Genomic DNA, 17,484 nt, shown 5'->3' on the forward strand with positions numbered 1-17,484 from the left:
AATAAATAAGCTGTTAATCAAGTCCTTCAGTTAAAGAAGTGAATGAAAATGTGTGTGTTGAACTGAGTTTGTAGCTGCCTTCACTAATGTCATCTACTCTAGCTAAGCTGCTCTTTCTTTTCTTAGGATTTCCCTTAGGATGGACTGGTTGGATCTCCTTGCAGTCCAAGGGACTCTCAAGAGTCTTTTCCAACACCACACTTCTTCTCCAATACCACAACACAGTTCAAAAGCATCAATTTTTCTGCACTCAGCCCTGTTTATGGTCCAACTCTCACATCCATACGTGACCACTGGAAAAACCATAGCCTTGACTAGACGGACCTTTGTTGACAAAGTAATCTCTCTGCTTTTTAATGTGTTGTCTAGGTTGGTCATAGCTTTTCTTCCAAGGAGTAAGCATCTTTTAATTTCATGGCTGCAGTCACCATCTGCAGTGATTTTGGAGCCCAAAAATTAAAGTCAGCCACTGTTTCCCCATCTATTTCCCATGAAGTGATGGGACCAGATGCCATGATCTTCATTTTCTGAATGTTGAGCTTTAAGCCAACTTCTTCACTCTCCTCTTTCACTTTCATCAAGAGGGTCTTTAGTTCCTTTTCACTTTCTGCCATAAGGGTGGTGTCATCTGCATATCTGAGGTTATTGATATTTCTTCTGGCAATCTTGATTCCAGCTCGTGTTTCCTTCAGCCCAGCATTTCTTATGATGTACTCTGCATAAAGGTTAAATAAGCAGAGTGACAATATACAGCCTTGACGTACTCCTTTTCCTATTTGGAACCAGTCTGTTGTTCCATGTCCATCCACATATCAGTCTGACTGAATTATCCAGCACTAGCTGGTATTTAGTTAACCTTTCTCTTTAATGCTATTGAAGGTAACAGATCATTCATGACTTATGTTTTAAAATAACTAATTTCATTTTAAATATCTGAAGCTCTTATGTGTGCTTCCTAGCATTTGTAATTCAAGAATAGGCAATAAGGACCTTTATTTTTATCCTAAATATCAGCACTGTAATGCCAGTTATTCCTGTTACCCTTAAAGCATTTCTTGGTGTTAATGTTCTTTTGTTTTAGTCAATAAAATCCAGTTTTTTTAACAGTGATGGAGTTAAATGTTTCCCATTATAAACTTTTTGATCACACCAGAATCAAAGAGTCATATATAAAGGAAGATGACTTCTTGGAGATAAATAATTTGTTTATAGAGTTGTTTTTATTTAAAATCAATACTTTAACATTTTCCTTTTGTTTTGTAACTGGTTATTTATACCTAATGACTTACTGATCTGATATTTACTGAAAATTCGCTGCTATCAAGTCTTCTTAGAAGTGCTAAAACTACCAACCATTCCAGTTTTCAGAGAAGCAGATGGGATAAATGTCTGATTAAATCAGTGGAATTAAACATAAGTAAAATAAATGAAATGGTGGGGTTTAAGGGGAATCAAAGGTACTCAGTAAGGGAGATCATAATAATTTTAACTTAAATAGTAAGTATATAGTGAATGTATGGATAAAGGCAGATGATTAGTTCTAATTCTTCCCTATAAAGTTGTACAAAAGGTTTAAAGTTAGAGTGTACCCTAGACTCTAGGATTAGTCTCAATCTATTTTGAGAAATATCCTCTTGTGCCTCTAAAGAACTTTTAACACTGTACTCGGCCAAACCATCTACCCATTGTGAGAAGTGATGCAATCAGTAAAACTGTTTCCAGTAATATAAGAGGTTGAGTCCAACTCAGGACAATGTTTTTTACATAGAAGATAATAAATATTTATTATACATTGGAAACCCCTGGAATTATGTTACATTCTGATGGTCCAGTCCTTGTGACTAAGGCATAAATCTTTAAGAATCAACATATAATTACCTGTAATAATAATGTAACTGGAAGTATAAGTTATAAATTTTCCAATTAATGTTTCTTTTTTGCTAACATTAAGCTAGTTTAGTTTTTGACAACCACGTAGCTATATATTTTCCCCAACTTAATTGTTGAGCTAAAACAAGTAGAATCATCAAAAATATATTTTTATATTAAAGATTGTATTTTATGCATATTTTATTTAAACTTTTGGTAACTAGCTGAAAAAGTGTGAGTACTTTGTACAGCATTGGAGTATGTGCATGTATGCATGCTAAGTCAACTTCAGTCATGTCCGAGTCTTTGTGACCCTATGGACTGTGGCCTGCCAGGCTCCTCTGTCTGTGGGATTCTCCAGGCAAGAATACTGGAGTGGGTTGCCGTGCCCCCCTTCAGAGAATCTTACTGACTCAGAATCGAACCCACGTCTCATGTCTCCTGCATTGGCAGGCGGGTACTTTACCACTAGCACCGCCTGATAAGCCCCACATTGGAGTACAAGGTAGTATCTTCTGTAAAAGGATTTGCATTCGTTTATCAGGGTGACTGTATCCTAGAAGAAGTGAAATAAACCTTTTAGGAAGTTACTAGATCTGAGTTAATACTAATCCCTGCTGCTGCTGCTGCTGCTGCTGCTGCTGCTGCTGCTGTCACTTCAGTCATGTCCGACTCTGTGCGACCCCATAGACAGCCCACCAGGCTTCCCCGTCCCTGGGATTCTCCAGGCAAGAACACTGGAGTGGGTTGCCATTTCCCTAGAGACTTAAAATTTCACTGTTGCAATTGTGCACTGTTGGAGAAATGACCAGGGAAATAAATCAACGTTGATCAATAAACAGTGACTACTGGTTTGTTTGGAAACTTGGAAAGTACAAAGTTGGAGAGTTAGTGACAGGAAAATCTGGAAAAGAGATGTGTAATGGACACATAGAGGTATAATGGGCATAGAGTATGAGAGTATTTGTGTCCCATGTGAATGCTCATCAAAGGCTACCCACTGCAGAGGAGACTGTCAGTAATCAAATGGACAGGATCGGCTGTCCTGTGGATATCAATCAGCCTTTTCACCTACCCACCCGAGTATTTGGTCAGTGAGCTGTTATGCAAAGGGACAGTGGCAGCTTGGGCTCTCAGCCAACTTGAGCTCAAATGTGGGACTTCTTCTCATTAAGGCTGCTCTGGCTACTACCACTGTTGAGAGCCCAAATTTCCAACAGAAGAGGCAAATACTAAGCATCCTATAAGGCAGTATTCCCTAAGGAATCATCAAACCACAGTGGCAGTGATTCAGATCCCTTCCATCATGAAGGCGGCAGTGATTTGTCTTCACTGGAGTAGACACTTCTTTAAAATATGGAATTAACTTCTCTCACTGCAGTATTTGGAGAAGGCAATGGCAACCCACTCCAGGACTCTTGCCTGGAAACTCCCATGGATGGAGGAGCCTGGTAGGCTGCAGTCCCTGGGTCGTTAAGAGTCGGACACGACTGAGCGACTTCATTTTCACTTTTCACTTTCATGCATTGGAGAAGGAAATGGCAACCCACTCCAGTGTTCTTGCCTGGAGAATCCCAGGGACGGGGGAGCCTGGTGGGCTGCCGTCTACGGGGTCGCAAGAGTCGGACATGACTGAAGCGACTTAGCAGCAGCAGCAGCAGCAGCAGCAGCACTGCAGTATTTCTATCCACAACCCCATCTGTTGATTTAAGGAATTTGTTGGCCACTCTCTTGATAGCCAGTACAACTAAGAAACTAGTTTTGCAGCGAAAGAGGTACAGCTCTAGCTACATGGAATTCACTGACTTTATCATATACTCATCTAAGGAACTAGCTTGGTAAACACTGTAAAAGACTTATTTCACATACCAGTTGTAATCTATGAAGTTAGGGTGCTGTCCTAGCTAATGTATGAAACACAGAGAGGGACAAACAGCTATGTATGATGCTGTTTCTCCCTTAGAATATGTAGATCCAAGAATAAAGAAAATAAGTGGTGCTGGTTTCTCCAGTATTAAACTGAATAACTCTTCTGGTAACAAAGTACCAGAAGGAAAACAGGAGCCACTTTAGCCATTTCAGACAGAATTTAATATACACAGTTTAATTTCAGTGCTGTTGGAAGGACTAGAAGAGCAGAGGAGAGAAAATGGGAATACCTGGCGAAGCAAAAAAGCATTTTTAATGTTTTGAAATTTCCTGTATCGTGCTGCGCCTCTGTACCATAGGACCATCATACTACATGATTGCTATGGGCTTTTTTTTTTTTTTTGGCCATGCCTTGTGGCATGAGGGATCTCAGTTGGCTGGCCAGAGACTAAACCTATGCCCCCTGCAGTGGAAACATGGAGTTCTAAACACTGGACTGTCAGGGAAGTCCTGTGATCACTGTCCTTATTTCTAAACATTCAGCAGTTCCTCCAGATTGCTTGGAAATAATTGTAAAAGATTACAAGAAGTGGATGTGATCCTATAAAATAGTTGGTATGAAGTAGAAACATTCTTCAGTCCAGTGTGTTCCATTCAATTAAGGTGTATTTGTTATGCTTCCTTTACATATATAGGCTCAGGGCCTAATGTGGAAGTAACCATGTGTCCTCAGACAAAGCAAAGAAAGTCCAACTGATTTTCAGAACCTTTAATCAGGAATTAAATTTCTTTCATAAGTGTGTAATTTTTAAAGAAGTTGCAGACATATTTTATTATAACCTAGGCCAATCCATTTTTCATACCTATGCATTTTCAACTTTCTACTGAAAAGTCACTTAAAATAGAATTCCATGTTCAGAAATTTAATTGCTGATTCTTCAACTTAGGTACTTCTGTACCTAGACAGAATGACTCATGTAGGAAGGTCCCATTGTTTATACACCTATCCCTTGTGGATTTCTACATTCCACCTCAGGTCTACATCTTACCTGGTCTTTGGGGTGGTCAGTTTCTGCTGTGACGATCATTATCTGTCTATACCAACAGAGGTACTAATCTCTCTTCTCATGCTGAAATATGGAAAATATTCTCTCTTGATTCAACTGAGATACCATTGGACTTTACAGGAGGAACCTTCACTCTAAAGCTATTGAACGTATGACTAAACAAAAAGAAAAAAGTGGCAAAAGGAGTTCAAGAATTCCTTGTTTTAAACCAACCAGAAGATTAGCTTAAAAGAAATTCCGTACTTTGCTGTTTATCTAGTTGATGGTTATTTCCCTTACCTCAGCCCTCATTTCTGGGTCCATTATTTCTAAATCCCGAAACTTACTGGCATACAGAATAATAGTCAATTACTTATTTTGTCTCATGGTTTTAGGGCTTGACTAGACACATGAGGGCAGTTCTTACTAGAGATCTCTTGTGTGGTTGTGGTCAAATAGTGTTTGGAGTCATCTCTAGGTTGCCTGATCCTGGCTGTCAGCTAGAACACGAACATGTAGCATCTCCATGTAGCCTCAGCTTCCTCCCAAACAGAAGGTTGGTTTCCAAGATCATCCCAAAATATCAGGTGGTCAGTATATTGCTTTTAATGACATTGCCTCAAATTATATGTCATCCTTGTTGTCATAGACCTGGAGGGGGCACCACCATAGACCCTACCTATTGATAGGAAGAGAAATGTCAATGTTAGCATTATAAGAAGAAACATCAGGGATGAAGCAAAATTTTCAGCAGTTCTTTTACCAAAGATCTGTTAGTGGTAAATGCTCTCATTCTGACTGAAAGTGTTGTTTCGCTTTCGTTATTGATTGCTGTTTAACTGTGTGTAGGTTGTAGGTTGACAGTTATTTTCCCTAGGCACTTTGAAGATATAATTTCATTATCTTATATCTTCTTGAAAATAGGTTGTCAGCTGTCAGCAGAAGGGTTTTTAAGAAGCTGTTACCTTATCTGTTCTTCTGCAAGATAAGCTCAAGAACTTGTTAGTCTGTTACAACAGTTTCTGTTATAACCTATGGGTTCAGGGAGGGTTTCACTATCACACCCACTTTATACATTGGAAAGTAGGATCACAGGGATAATGTCATTGCCATAGGGATAATGTCATATGCCTAATGTCATATGGTTTATACTTAGCAGAATGACCTATTGAAATTGGTCTTGGTCTAGAGAACTCACTTCTAAATACCCTAAACTTTCTGACTGAAAAACTTAAAGTCAGTTATATTCAAGAGATATTTTTTTAATTGGTTTCATAGAACTTTAGAAAATTTCTAAATTTAATTGAAAAGAATGTTGGGACTTCCCTGATGGTCCAGTGGTTAAGACTCAGTTCTCCCAAAGCACGGGGCCCTAGTTCGATCCCTGGTGAGGGAACCAAGATTATATATGCCTCACAAGGTGGCCTAAAAAAGAATATTAAATGACTGACAAAAGTACAAAATATCTTTGCCTTAGAAGTCAATTCACTTTCTTCCTCTGTTTTTCTAAATTTGTCTTTTTCTACCTTTTATTTTTCTGAGAGGAGAATGAATCTGCTTGGTTGAAATGAGTATCCCCAAAAGATTTCTACTGGTAGATGGTCTTGTCCCAAGAGACAATTTTTAACAAATGCAACAACTGGGGTAATAAAAGCAGGAAAGAAAACTGTGTTTGAGGTGATACTGCCGACAGTCAACATCATGTAATTTGGAAGAGTGAAGACCTGTCTTAAAGCTTGAATAAAAATTTCCGTCTTATGGACCAGACTAGGTCAAGATGAACTTAGCATCCATGTACCAATACATTGGGGCTTCCCTGGTGCTCAGACAGTGAAGAATCTGCCTGCTGATGCAGGAGATCAAGGAAACCTGGGTTTGATCCTTGGGTCGGGAAGATCCCTAGAGAAGGAAATGGCTCCCCTCTCCAGTATTCTTGCCTGGAGAATTCCATGGACAGAGGAGCGTGGTGGGCTATAGTCCATGGGGTCCCAAAGAGTTGGACATGACTGAGCAACTAACACACACACACACACACACACACACAGACCCAATGTGTTGGGTCATTCATAGGGAAAAAAATAGATAAACTGGTTGTTTTGATGCATTTAAAAATAAATGATTTGCTTAAGATTTTACTTTGTAATGGATTGATTGTGTAACTTAGAAATGCCTTAGAATTTACAAAGCATAGTTGGATTGGAAACAGTATTTCTAAGACTGAGAGGAGAAGGGAAAACAATGACTGTTTATTTTAGAGGATGAGAACACATGGTACCTTAGGTAGTACCAGAGGGATAATAGAGATACATGAAACTCTCTTTAAGCCCAAGGGGCAAATGTGACGCTAGAAATTTAAGGTGAACACCCACAAGAAAGAAGCCTGGGACACACTGGAAATTAGTAGGAAACAAAGGACAAAGGAAGAAACAGGATGAGAAGCTCTAAGACATTTTTCTTTAAACAGTGTTAGAGTGCTTATGCTTTTTTAATTTGGCTAGTGCCTGTGTAGCCAGCATGGATTAACCCAGGTTAATATGCAGATCTGTAAAAGCAGACTGAAGGTGAATTACCAGAAAGACTGAAAAGTTTAAGAGACTTGGCAGCACAGATATCTGGGAATTCCCTGGTGGTTCAGTGGTTAGGACTCAGCACTTGCACTGCCACAACCCAGGTTTGATCCCTGGTAGGGGAACTTATATTCTTGGAGCCATTTGGTGCAGCCAAATTAAAAGAAAAAGAAGAAAGGAGTTTCAAAAGAGAAGGAATCTTTAATAATGTCGTGTTTTACCAACAGGCCAAAAAAAAACCTGTCCATTAGATTGAGCGACATAGAAGTCATTGGTGAATTTATTGGTGTTAATTTCATAAAAGTGTAGGGGCAGATTTTAATTATCAGTCGACCAAGGGGACTTTGAGATAAAGACTAGAAACAGCAGAAGGACATCATGTAACTGTAGGAGATCACAAAGCCAAGGGAAGAGATTGTGTTTGAAATTTCCTTGAGAAAACAATGGGTCAAGTGAGTATAAAAGTTAGATAATGTCAGTATAAATGTTTCTTAGATAATATGTGAAAAGATAAAGCCATTCATAATAAATAAACTCAGAGTTACAGCAAAAAAAGTAATTTTGTAATAATAATACATAAAGTTATTCTTAACCCTTTCACCACAGTAATTCTTAAATCTTCCGGTTTCTCAGAAAGGCCTTTTTGCTAAAGTTTCCCTTCTTAAAAGTAAAATCATGCAGTTTTTGTCCTTTTGTGCCAGGCTTATTTCACTTAATACAGTGTTTTCAAAGTTCATCCGTGTTGGTCGCCTGTGTCAGAATTTCCTTCTTAAAGCTCAGTAAGTGTTAGTTGCTCAGTCGTGTCCGACTCTGCAACCCCATGGACTGTAGCCCACCAGGCTCCTCTGTCGTGGAATTCTCCAGGCAAGAATACTGGAGTGGATAGCCATTCCCTCCTCCAGGGGATCCTCCCAACACCCAGGGATGGGGCCCGGGTCTCCCCCGTTGCAGGCAGATTCTTTACTGTCTGAGCACCAGGAAAGTGTATATACCACATTTTGTTTATCCATTGATTTTTAAATTTATGTATTTTAATTGGAGGTTAATTATTATACCGTATTGTGATGGCTTTGCCACACATCAGCATGAGTCAGCCACAGGTACACATGCGTCCCTTCATCCTGGATCCCCCTCCCACCTCCCTCCCCACCCCATCCCTCTTGGTGGTCCCAGAGCACTGACTTCCGGTGCCCTGCTTCTTGCATCAAACTTGACACCAGTCATCTATTTTACATATGGTAATGTGCGTGTTTGAAGAGCACTTAGGTTGCTTTTGCTCTTTGGCCCTTATGAGTATTACTGCTGTGAACGTGGACATACAGATATCTCTGTGAGTCCCTGCTTTTGATTCTTTTGGAGGTATATCTAGAAGTTGAATTGCTGGATTATGTGTTAATTCTATTTTTAATTTTGTTGAGGAACCACATACTGTTTTCCATAGCAGTTATACCATTTTACATTCTCACCAGTGGTGGGTGCACTAGGGTTCCGTTTTCTCCACATCCTCATCAATTCCTGTTATTTTCTGTTTTTTTTTTTAATTTTTATTTTTTTAGTAGTCATCCTAATGGGTATGAGGTGTTATCTTGTGATTTGGTTTGTCTTCTTTTCATAAAAAGTCTAATGCATTTTAAAAGCTCTTTCAATCTTGATTAGTTAAATGTATGTATTACAAGTTTTTTTACTCTTCACATTTTTTCCTCAGAATTATTCTAAATAGAACATTTCTCTCATGTTTTTGATCTTTTATAAACAATCTCTTTATTATAGGGAGATGTGCTTATAGTGAGGCAGTAGTAAAATTGTGTCACAGCCCTGATTGCACATATTGAAATCGTCCAGCAGTAAATGGAACCTCAGGCATATCTTTCTTTCGCTCTTGGCTCTTATCTTGGCTCTCCTCCTTCCTTTTGATCTAGAGAGATCTTATTTGCCATGTTACAGTGGAAAGATAGTAAGTACCTGGTAATGAGGTGGGATTAATCAGCTAGGAAATAACATTCATAAGATATTAGGAGTAACTATGATTGTTATACAGATTTTACTGCAGTATCTGGTCTTAGAGTGGGCATCATACTCTTCAAAGACTTAGTTGTGAAGACTTAGTTAAGCCTGATAGGGGTCTCAGCACTAAGTAGAAGAGGAATGAGCTAGTTTGTCATACTTCTGGCCCCTTGTAGTATGTTGTTAGTGCTAAGCCTAGAATTGGCCTCCAGCAACACCATCTCAAGTAGTAAGATTACTTTTTAGCAGGAAATACAATGCCATGAAGCAAAGCAAATGAAGTAGTTGTTTTGCAATAAACTACTCAGTCAATTCCACATCAGTCTCACATTCTGGGAAGTGGTCCATCTTGCTCCTAATCTTGAGATCTGTGGCTCCTCAAAGCTGAGCCAACAGTATTTAGGATGTCAGCTGTATTCATTTGCTAGGGCTGCCATAAGGAAATAGTACAGACTTGGGTAGCATAAACAACTGAAATTTGCTTCCTTATAGTTTTGGAGGCTGAATCAAGCAATGCTGGCTGGGTTAATGTCCTCAGAGGCCTCTTTCCTTGTCTTGCAAATGACTCTAAAGGAAAAACAATATAATTTATTTTGTTTAAATTTGTTTAAGTTGTTTAACTTTATTTATTTATTTTTTACCATTTTTAACTACATATGGTGTTCTTTTAAAACCTGAGACTGATGTTTATCTCCTACTTACATAGATTTTTTCACCAAATTAACTATAGAAAAAATGATTTTAATTTTGCTTATAGTAAAGGACTCCAAAAAACATACTCTTTTAAGATCCAAGACTTTATTCCCCTGGTGAGTATGTCCTTGTTGTTGATTTGATAAATTTTCACTCAGTTTATCAGTGATACTGCTTAAATTCATCAGCAGCAAAATTCAGTTTGCATGTCTCTGTATCAAAATAAGAGGAACATGGCTGGAGCTAGAGATTATCATACTAAGTGAAACAAGTCAGACAGATAAAGGCAATTATTTTGAAGAAAAAGAACAGAGCTCAAGGGTCAAAATAATCTGAAGTTGAATCCTCGTTCCATCCATTTACTAACTCTGTCACCTAGACTGGTTAATTAACCTTTTTATATTTGTTTCCTAATCTAGAAAATGGAGTTGATAATAGTTGCTTTGTTAAATTGCAGAAGTTAAAGGAGATAGCATTTGTTCCCTTTCTGGCACTAGTTAGATGCTCAGTAGTATCCTCAATAATAATGTTGATTCACAGTAAAAAATAAGCCTTAAGTTGGTTATTAGCTTTGGAGAATGTACAATGAGTTTTTAAAATAATGCTATAAACAAACATTTCTACTTTGTTTTAATGAACTTTTTTATTGTGGTAAAATACACAGAGTATTACCATTGTTAAGTGTTCTTAAAAATGTATTAGGGCTTGCCTGGTGGCTCAGTGGTAACCAGTCTGCCTGCAGTGCAGGAAATGAGGGTTCAATACCTGGGTGGGGAAGATCCCCTGGAAATGGAAATGGCAACCCACTCCAGTCGGTATCCTTTCTTGGGAGATCCCATGGACAGAGAAGCCTGGCGGGCTACAGTCCATGGGGTCGGGAAGGGTTAGACACAACTGAGTGCACATGTGCATAAACATGTGTTAATGGAGTATTAAATGCATCCATATTGTTGTGTAACCATCACCACATCCATAACCATAACTCTTTTCATCTTGTATAACTGAAACTCTGTTTCCATTAAATATAGTAACTTCTCATTTCTTCTTCCTCCCAGCCCTTGGCAGCACCTGATGCCTGTCTATAATTTTGATTGCTCTAGGTATATACACAAAAGAATTGAAAATAATGTCTTGTTATCAAGCAAAGGGCTTGCTGCCCAAATTTGCATATAAGCCAATACTATTGCACCAGCTTTTGAGAAGAGAAAGGGCTTTATTGTGAGGTTTAACTGGCAAGGAAACAAGGAGGCGTGGCTCTCAATTCTGTCTCTTCATTCTGGGGTTTGGTTGAATGTTCATGAGGTAGAAGAAGAGGGTTGGTTTGCAGAAGCCCTGGAGGGGCAGGTATCCAAGGCAGGGCTGTGGAGCCTGTCCATTTGTGGTGAGGTTAGGTTCAGCAGCTTCAGAACCAGATCTTCCTGCACCATGGACCCTGCACTTCTGACAGGGCTCTGGTCACATCTGGCCCTTTCGTTCCGGGGAGGGGGGAAACTTTGGTTCTGGGTGTTACTTGAGGTCAAATTTTTCTCTTCTGAGCATGCTTTGCGTGCATGACTTGTGGTTTTGTTCTGTTTGTCTCTGAAAAACAGCTCAGTATCTTGTTAGAAACAGGATAGGGCCAGTTTGGGCTGGTTCTGCAATTATAGTCTCAAAGAGATATTTACATACCTATGTTCATAGCAGCATGAGCCACAGTAAGTAAAAAGTGAAAGTAATTCTTATCCGTCAACAGATAGATAAGCAAAATGAGGTATGTACATACGATGGAATATTATTTAGCCTTACAAAGGAAAGGAATTCTGACAGATGCTACGACATGGATAAACCCTGAGCAGCATGGATGAACAGTGAGCTGAGTAAAATAAGTCATATAATTACTTTTTAAGCTTATTTTTAATGTTCTTCAAACATGAAAAAACTATTTAGAATATTATATTAATGTTAAACTGCCTTGCCAGCAGGGAACATAATTTATTCAGTTCTGTGGGATGTAAGTTTTGATCTATAAATATCCATGAATATGCTGCGTCTTCTTTTGAATTTCTAGAGTTAAATATTAAACTTGAATATTCTAGACTTATTTCCCCACTCCTGAGTCTGATGCTTTACTTTTTCTACCTAGGAGGAAAGTTTTATTTGAATTTTAAAAATCCTTATTTAAAAATTAGTCCATTTTAATACATTATTTGATTTTTAATTTTAGTCAGATTATTTTATTAACTTTTAAAAATTTTTGAGTGGCATACTCTTTTTTTCTTTAATGAGATGGGTAGATATTTATCTAATATTGGATGAGATGGAAATGAAGTTTGTTTAATTCAGATGAACATGCTGCTTACTTAATGTTAATTGCTCATCGATAGAGAACTCAAAGTGCTTATGTGGTTAAGAGTTAGAACTTCTAGTGAATGTTGGTTCTGCTACTGACTTCCTTTGTGGCTTTGAGAAAGATCTAACAACTACAAAGATTTAGTGTTGGAAAGTGCACAAAATAGTTTGCCAGAAGCATTTGTTAAAAGGCAAATTAACCGGGTGACTATTTCATAGAGTCTTTTGGACTCTGTGGGAGAGGGAGAGGGTGGGATGATTTGGGAGAATGGCATTGAAACATGTATAATATCATATATGAAACGAATCGCCAGTCCAGGTTCGATGCATGATACTGGATGCTTGGGGCTGGTGCACTGGGACAACCCAGAGGGATGGTATGGGGAGGGAGGAGGGAGTGGGGTTCAGGATGGGGAACACGTGTACATCTGTGGCGGATTCATGTTGATGTATGGCAAAACCAATACAATATTGTAAAGTAATTAACCTCCAATTAAAATGAATAAATTTATATTAAAAAATAATAAAATAAAAGACTATTTCATTTGATTTCATAAAATCACTTAATACAAGAAGTTGTAAGTGTTATCCTTTTTTATTAGTGGATAAAAACATGGGGTCCAGAGTCAAACTAATAGAGATTTAGGTACCTACCACCACTCTGTCTTGGGCAAGTGTTTTACAACCCTAAACCTTGGTTTCTATATCTGAAAACTGGTTTTCATAGCAGCAGCAGCAGCAGCAATATTTATTTACATGTGCCAGAAATTCTGCTAAACATCTTAATTTTAGACATATTATTTTATTTGCTTCATATAATAACCTTATTCAGTAAGTGCTACTTTCTCCTCATTTCACAGATGGGGAGCTGGGGAGCTGGGGTACAGAAAAGTAGGTAACGTGATTAACTTGGTTTGTAAATAATCTTCTAGCTGCAGATTAAATCCTGCTTCAATCTGTTCCCCAATTCTGATTCCAAAATTCTAAAGTAAAATTTTGTGATTATAACAACTTGAGGATAGGCAGCCATGTCTTCTAATTTTTTTATATTATATAGCTCTTAGTATCATATACATTTGAGAGTATAGTATACATTTGATATGTATTTATTGATTGTTAGGAATTTCTCTTAGAAAACATGTAGATATATTTATAAAAAAAGAATGGCCACTTTCTCTAACGGCTAGTTCTTTCTATTATTCTTTTTAAAAGTTGCCATTGAAGGGTAATTTTAGGACTTTCATTCTAAGACTCTTTTGTCTTCATGCTGGTATTTTTTAAAAACAAATAAGAAAGCTATAGAGAAGGCTGACCTCTCAAGAATTTGTGTGTGGGGAATTACTTAAGACATGAAAGTCCATAAACCATTTTTCTCCATTTCATTTTTTTGTGTATTTTCAACAAACTGTACTTCCAGTTAGTAAAAGATGGCAATTTTTGTTTATACCAGGCCAAATTCCATTCTCATAAACTCAGAGTTCATTGGCCTTATGAAAGTCTAAAAGCCCTAATTGAGTATATTTTAATAAAGATTATCTGCTCAATTTGGGGCTCAGTTTACCTCAGAACATTTTTTAAGAGTAGCATTTAAGAGTGGTAGGTTTCATAATAAATCCTACAACGTATATCCTTGTTTTTAAAAATAGCATTATAATTTTATTCTGATTATATCAGTAATATATCTGTGAATGATGCTGATATCTCAGTAACCCTTTCCTCGTTACAAGGTAATTCTGTGATATTTTGTCAAATAGTCAAGTATTTAAGTTTGTACAATGTAGATCATTGTACATTTCAGTAAATTTATTTATAAAATCATTGAATTGTTAAAGTGAGTGAATTTTATGGTATGTAAACTGTACCTCAATAAAACTGTTAAAAAATAAAACCATGCCAGGAGTTGACAATTTTTTCAATTTTTTGCTAATTGGAAAACTAGGATGATGTAATTATTTTCTTTATTTCATACTGTGGCTATGCTTTGTTGCCATAGGTAAATAACTGATTTACCTAAAACTAATTTTTTTGTGAAGTATTTCAGGACAGAGAAGTGTTTACTTTATTCTCTGGCAAAGAGAAAATATAAGCTTGAAATTTATAAGATTCTTTTATAAAACATATTGTTTCATTTATTTTTTTAACTCACTTTTATGGACAGTTTGGATTATTTCCAAAGTTATAAAAAAGAATGGGTGTAAATTATTCCACATTGCTGATTGTTTGTTTACACTAGGTTACAAAATTGGAACACATTATTTTTTCCATTGCTTTTATAAAACATTGGTTTAACTTATCTATATAGCTTTGTTCTCATTTTAAAAAACAAAGTACTTATGGACCCTTTCCAATGTATTTATTGTCTGCTTTTTCTTTCTTTGGGGTTTTGATATTATTTATATTTTAAAATTACTTATTGGGAGAGTAACTTTTTCCATGAAACTTATTTTTAGGAAGATTTTTGTATGTTCTTAAAGATATTCTGTATGTATCTTCTCCAAAGGTGTATGATCCATTTAAAAATTTGACTATATCCTGAAAAATTATTTTATGTAAGCTATCTTGCAAGTCTAATAAGGGCCAACTTTTTTAAAGATCTAATTAAGATGTTATTGAGATCAGTTAACTAATATTTGACAACATCAAGCATTGGTGAGGATGTGAGGACCTAGAGACATTGTTGTAATTAAAAGGCACTTGGAATTTAAGAGTTAATTGGGGTGGCTTGATTTCTCATTAGTTAAATCGTCATGCACTTTATTCTGTGGCTTGAAACTATTAGACATTAGATGATCATAGTTGTCATTGTTACTGTTTTGTATGTATCAATATATAGTGCTTGCTGTTCTATCAGACTCTGTCATCAAGACTTTACTTATAGTAACTTGTTTAATTCTCACTATGATCCTATGAGGTAAAGACTACTACATTGCTTGTTTAACAGATAAGGAAAATAAGTCACACAGAACTCACTCAAAAACACAGATCGCCAGGTAGACATTGCTCTTAACCATTTTACCATAATATGAGGACTGCTTTCCTTTTCTTTTTTAAAAGAAACAAAAGATTCTTCATCTTGAAAGAATTAAAAAGTACTTAGTGTAAAAAAATGAGAATTAATACTTTACTGCTAGAAGGATGAGTGTTATTTCCAGTGACTGACATAGCCTGATTACTGATGCTTTTTCTTAGATTGTTAGGCAGTTAGTTCAAACAGTATCATTTGAATTTAGTCACATAATCTTTATTAGTATTTTTTAATGTGTATGGTAGTTTATATCACTTGTCTATTTGCATTGGTTGCACATTTTTGTGGGAAATCTTTATCTGCTGCTTAAAAGATAAGGAGTGTAAATATACTTCGCATTTCCATCTAACTTTTGAAAAATCTGTATCATTGTAACTCAAAATGTGAACTATAATTTCACATAGGAATTCTAATAGTTGTTGATTAACTGATGACATATTAATATAAGTAAATAAAAATATTTTAATAAATTGATATTTCATATCAATTGATATTTGTTGAAGTAAGTGCATGGTTTATAACTTCAGTTGATAAATAAAACCCAAAAAAGGTTGTAAACATTTTAATAAGCTTATTATACATACTGAGAATAAGGTATCTCTCAGTATGAATATGTTTTGGGAGAAAAGTTCAAGCTATAGTTTTGTTTTTTTCTTAAATCAATTCATTCCCCCTCCTTTGTTTATACTTTATTTTTTAGGATTTTGGCCCCCAACAGTAATTATCAGGATATTGAGACCCTCTATAACTTCCTAATCAAGTATGAGGTAGGAAAAATATTTTTAAATGTTTATCATATTTCCATTATAATCACTTTTTAATATAAACAGAGGTGTTCTAAAATGGAATGCTATTTGATTACTGTTTACTTTAAATTCTTAAATGCCACCAAAGTTTGCCAGCGGCATTCGTTTTTTGTCTTTCATTCTCTTAAGTAAGCACATGTAGTAGAGCCCTATACTAATACCACATGGAATTGTTTCCCATCAAGGATGCTGTTGGTATGCTGGATAGGTCATTTCTTCAGTGTGGAACGTTGCAGGATTTTTCAACATCTCTTATTCTCAGATACTAAATGCCAGTACTCTCTCAGTCATTGTGACAACCAAAAATACCCTCCCACCGCACCCAACTCGTATACCCAGATGGCCCCTACGGAGGAAGAACCACCTCCGGTTGAGCACCACTGATTACTGAAAACGAAAGCTATAATTTAGTTTTCTCCATAGCAGCAGCATAGACCCTGGAATTAAAGCTCTGATGAGGCTCCAGTGTATTTTGTAAATTAATCTGCATGCTTTTCTTATCCTTGTTGATCCAAGGAAAGTATTCTGTTGATCTTCAGTTTTGTTTGCCTACAGTTCTTTGCCCATGTGCCCATATATTCTTTCTTTTTGAGGGTGTGTGTGTTTAATTTTTAAAAACACTCTAAATATAGGAATATGACATATTCAGGTGTCACTTTTCTTGTGAAGTTGAACATCTTTATATGTACTCCTTTGCTTTTATACCTGATTAGCTCTTAAACTTTTTTTTTTAATTTAAAAATTTTTTAGTTTGGCTCTGCTGGATCCTTGTTGATGTGCAAGGGCTTTCTCTAGTTGTGGTGCCCAGGCTTCTCATTGCAGTGGCTTCTGTTGTTACAGAGCATGGGCTGTAGAGCACAGGCTCAGTAGTTGAGGCTCATGGGCTTAGTTGCTCCAAAGCATGTGGAATCTTCCTGGAGCAGGGATCAAACCCGTGTACCCTGCACTGGCAGGTGGATTCTTAACCACTGGACCACCAAGGAAGTCCTCTGTAACTTTTTTATGCCACATCTTATATTAAGAACCTAGTGTTGAAGAACACGGACTCTGAAGTCAAACTAGTCATGTTCAAATGTTGGTTCTGCCGCCAGTTAAGTGTATAATCTTAGAAGAGTTATCTGATTGTCCTTGTCTCAGTTGCCTCATCTTAAAATGGGAATAACATAAGTAGATAAACTACAGCTATTCTTTAAATAAGACTAAATAACTTAATATATGTAAAGTGCTCCAAACAGTACCAGGCACAAAGTAAGTGTTCAGTAAGTGTTACTTCTCTT

General features: G+C 36.8%; 1 protein-coding gene across 1 annotated transcript in view; it reads left to right on the plus strand.

Annotated features, from left to right (window-relative positions):
- SWT1 (SWT1 RNA endoribonuclease homolog) overlaps nucleotides 1–17,484 on the plus strand; it is a 95,331-nt gene that overhangs the window by 68,198 nt on the left and 9,649 nt on the right. The window contains exon 16 of the mRNA XM_068986415.1: nucleotides 16,102–16,168. Coding sequence (XP_068842516.1) covers nucleotides 16,102–16,168 — 67 coding nt within the window. The remainder of the gene's footprint in view (nucleotides 1–16,101; nucleotides 16,169–17,484) is intronic.

Source organism: Capricornis sumatraensis, chromosome 14 (genome assembly GCF_032405125.1).
Source record: "Capricornis sumatraensis isolate serow.1 chromosome 14, serow.2, whole genome shotgun sequence".
Lineage (NCBI taxonomy): Eukaryota > Metazoa > Chordata > Mammalia > Artiodactyla > Bovidae > Capricornis > Capricornis sumatraensis.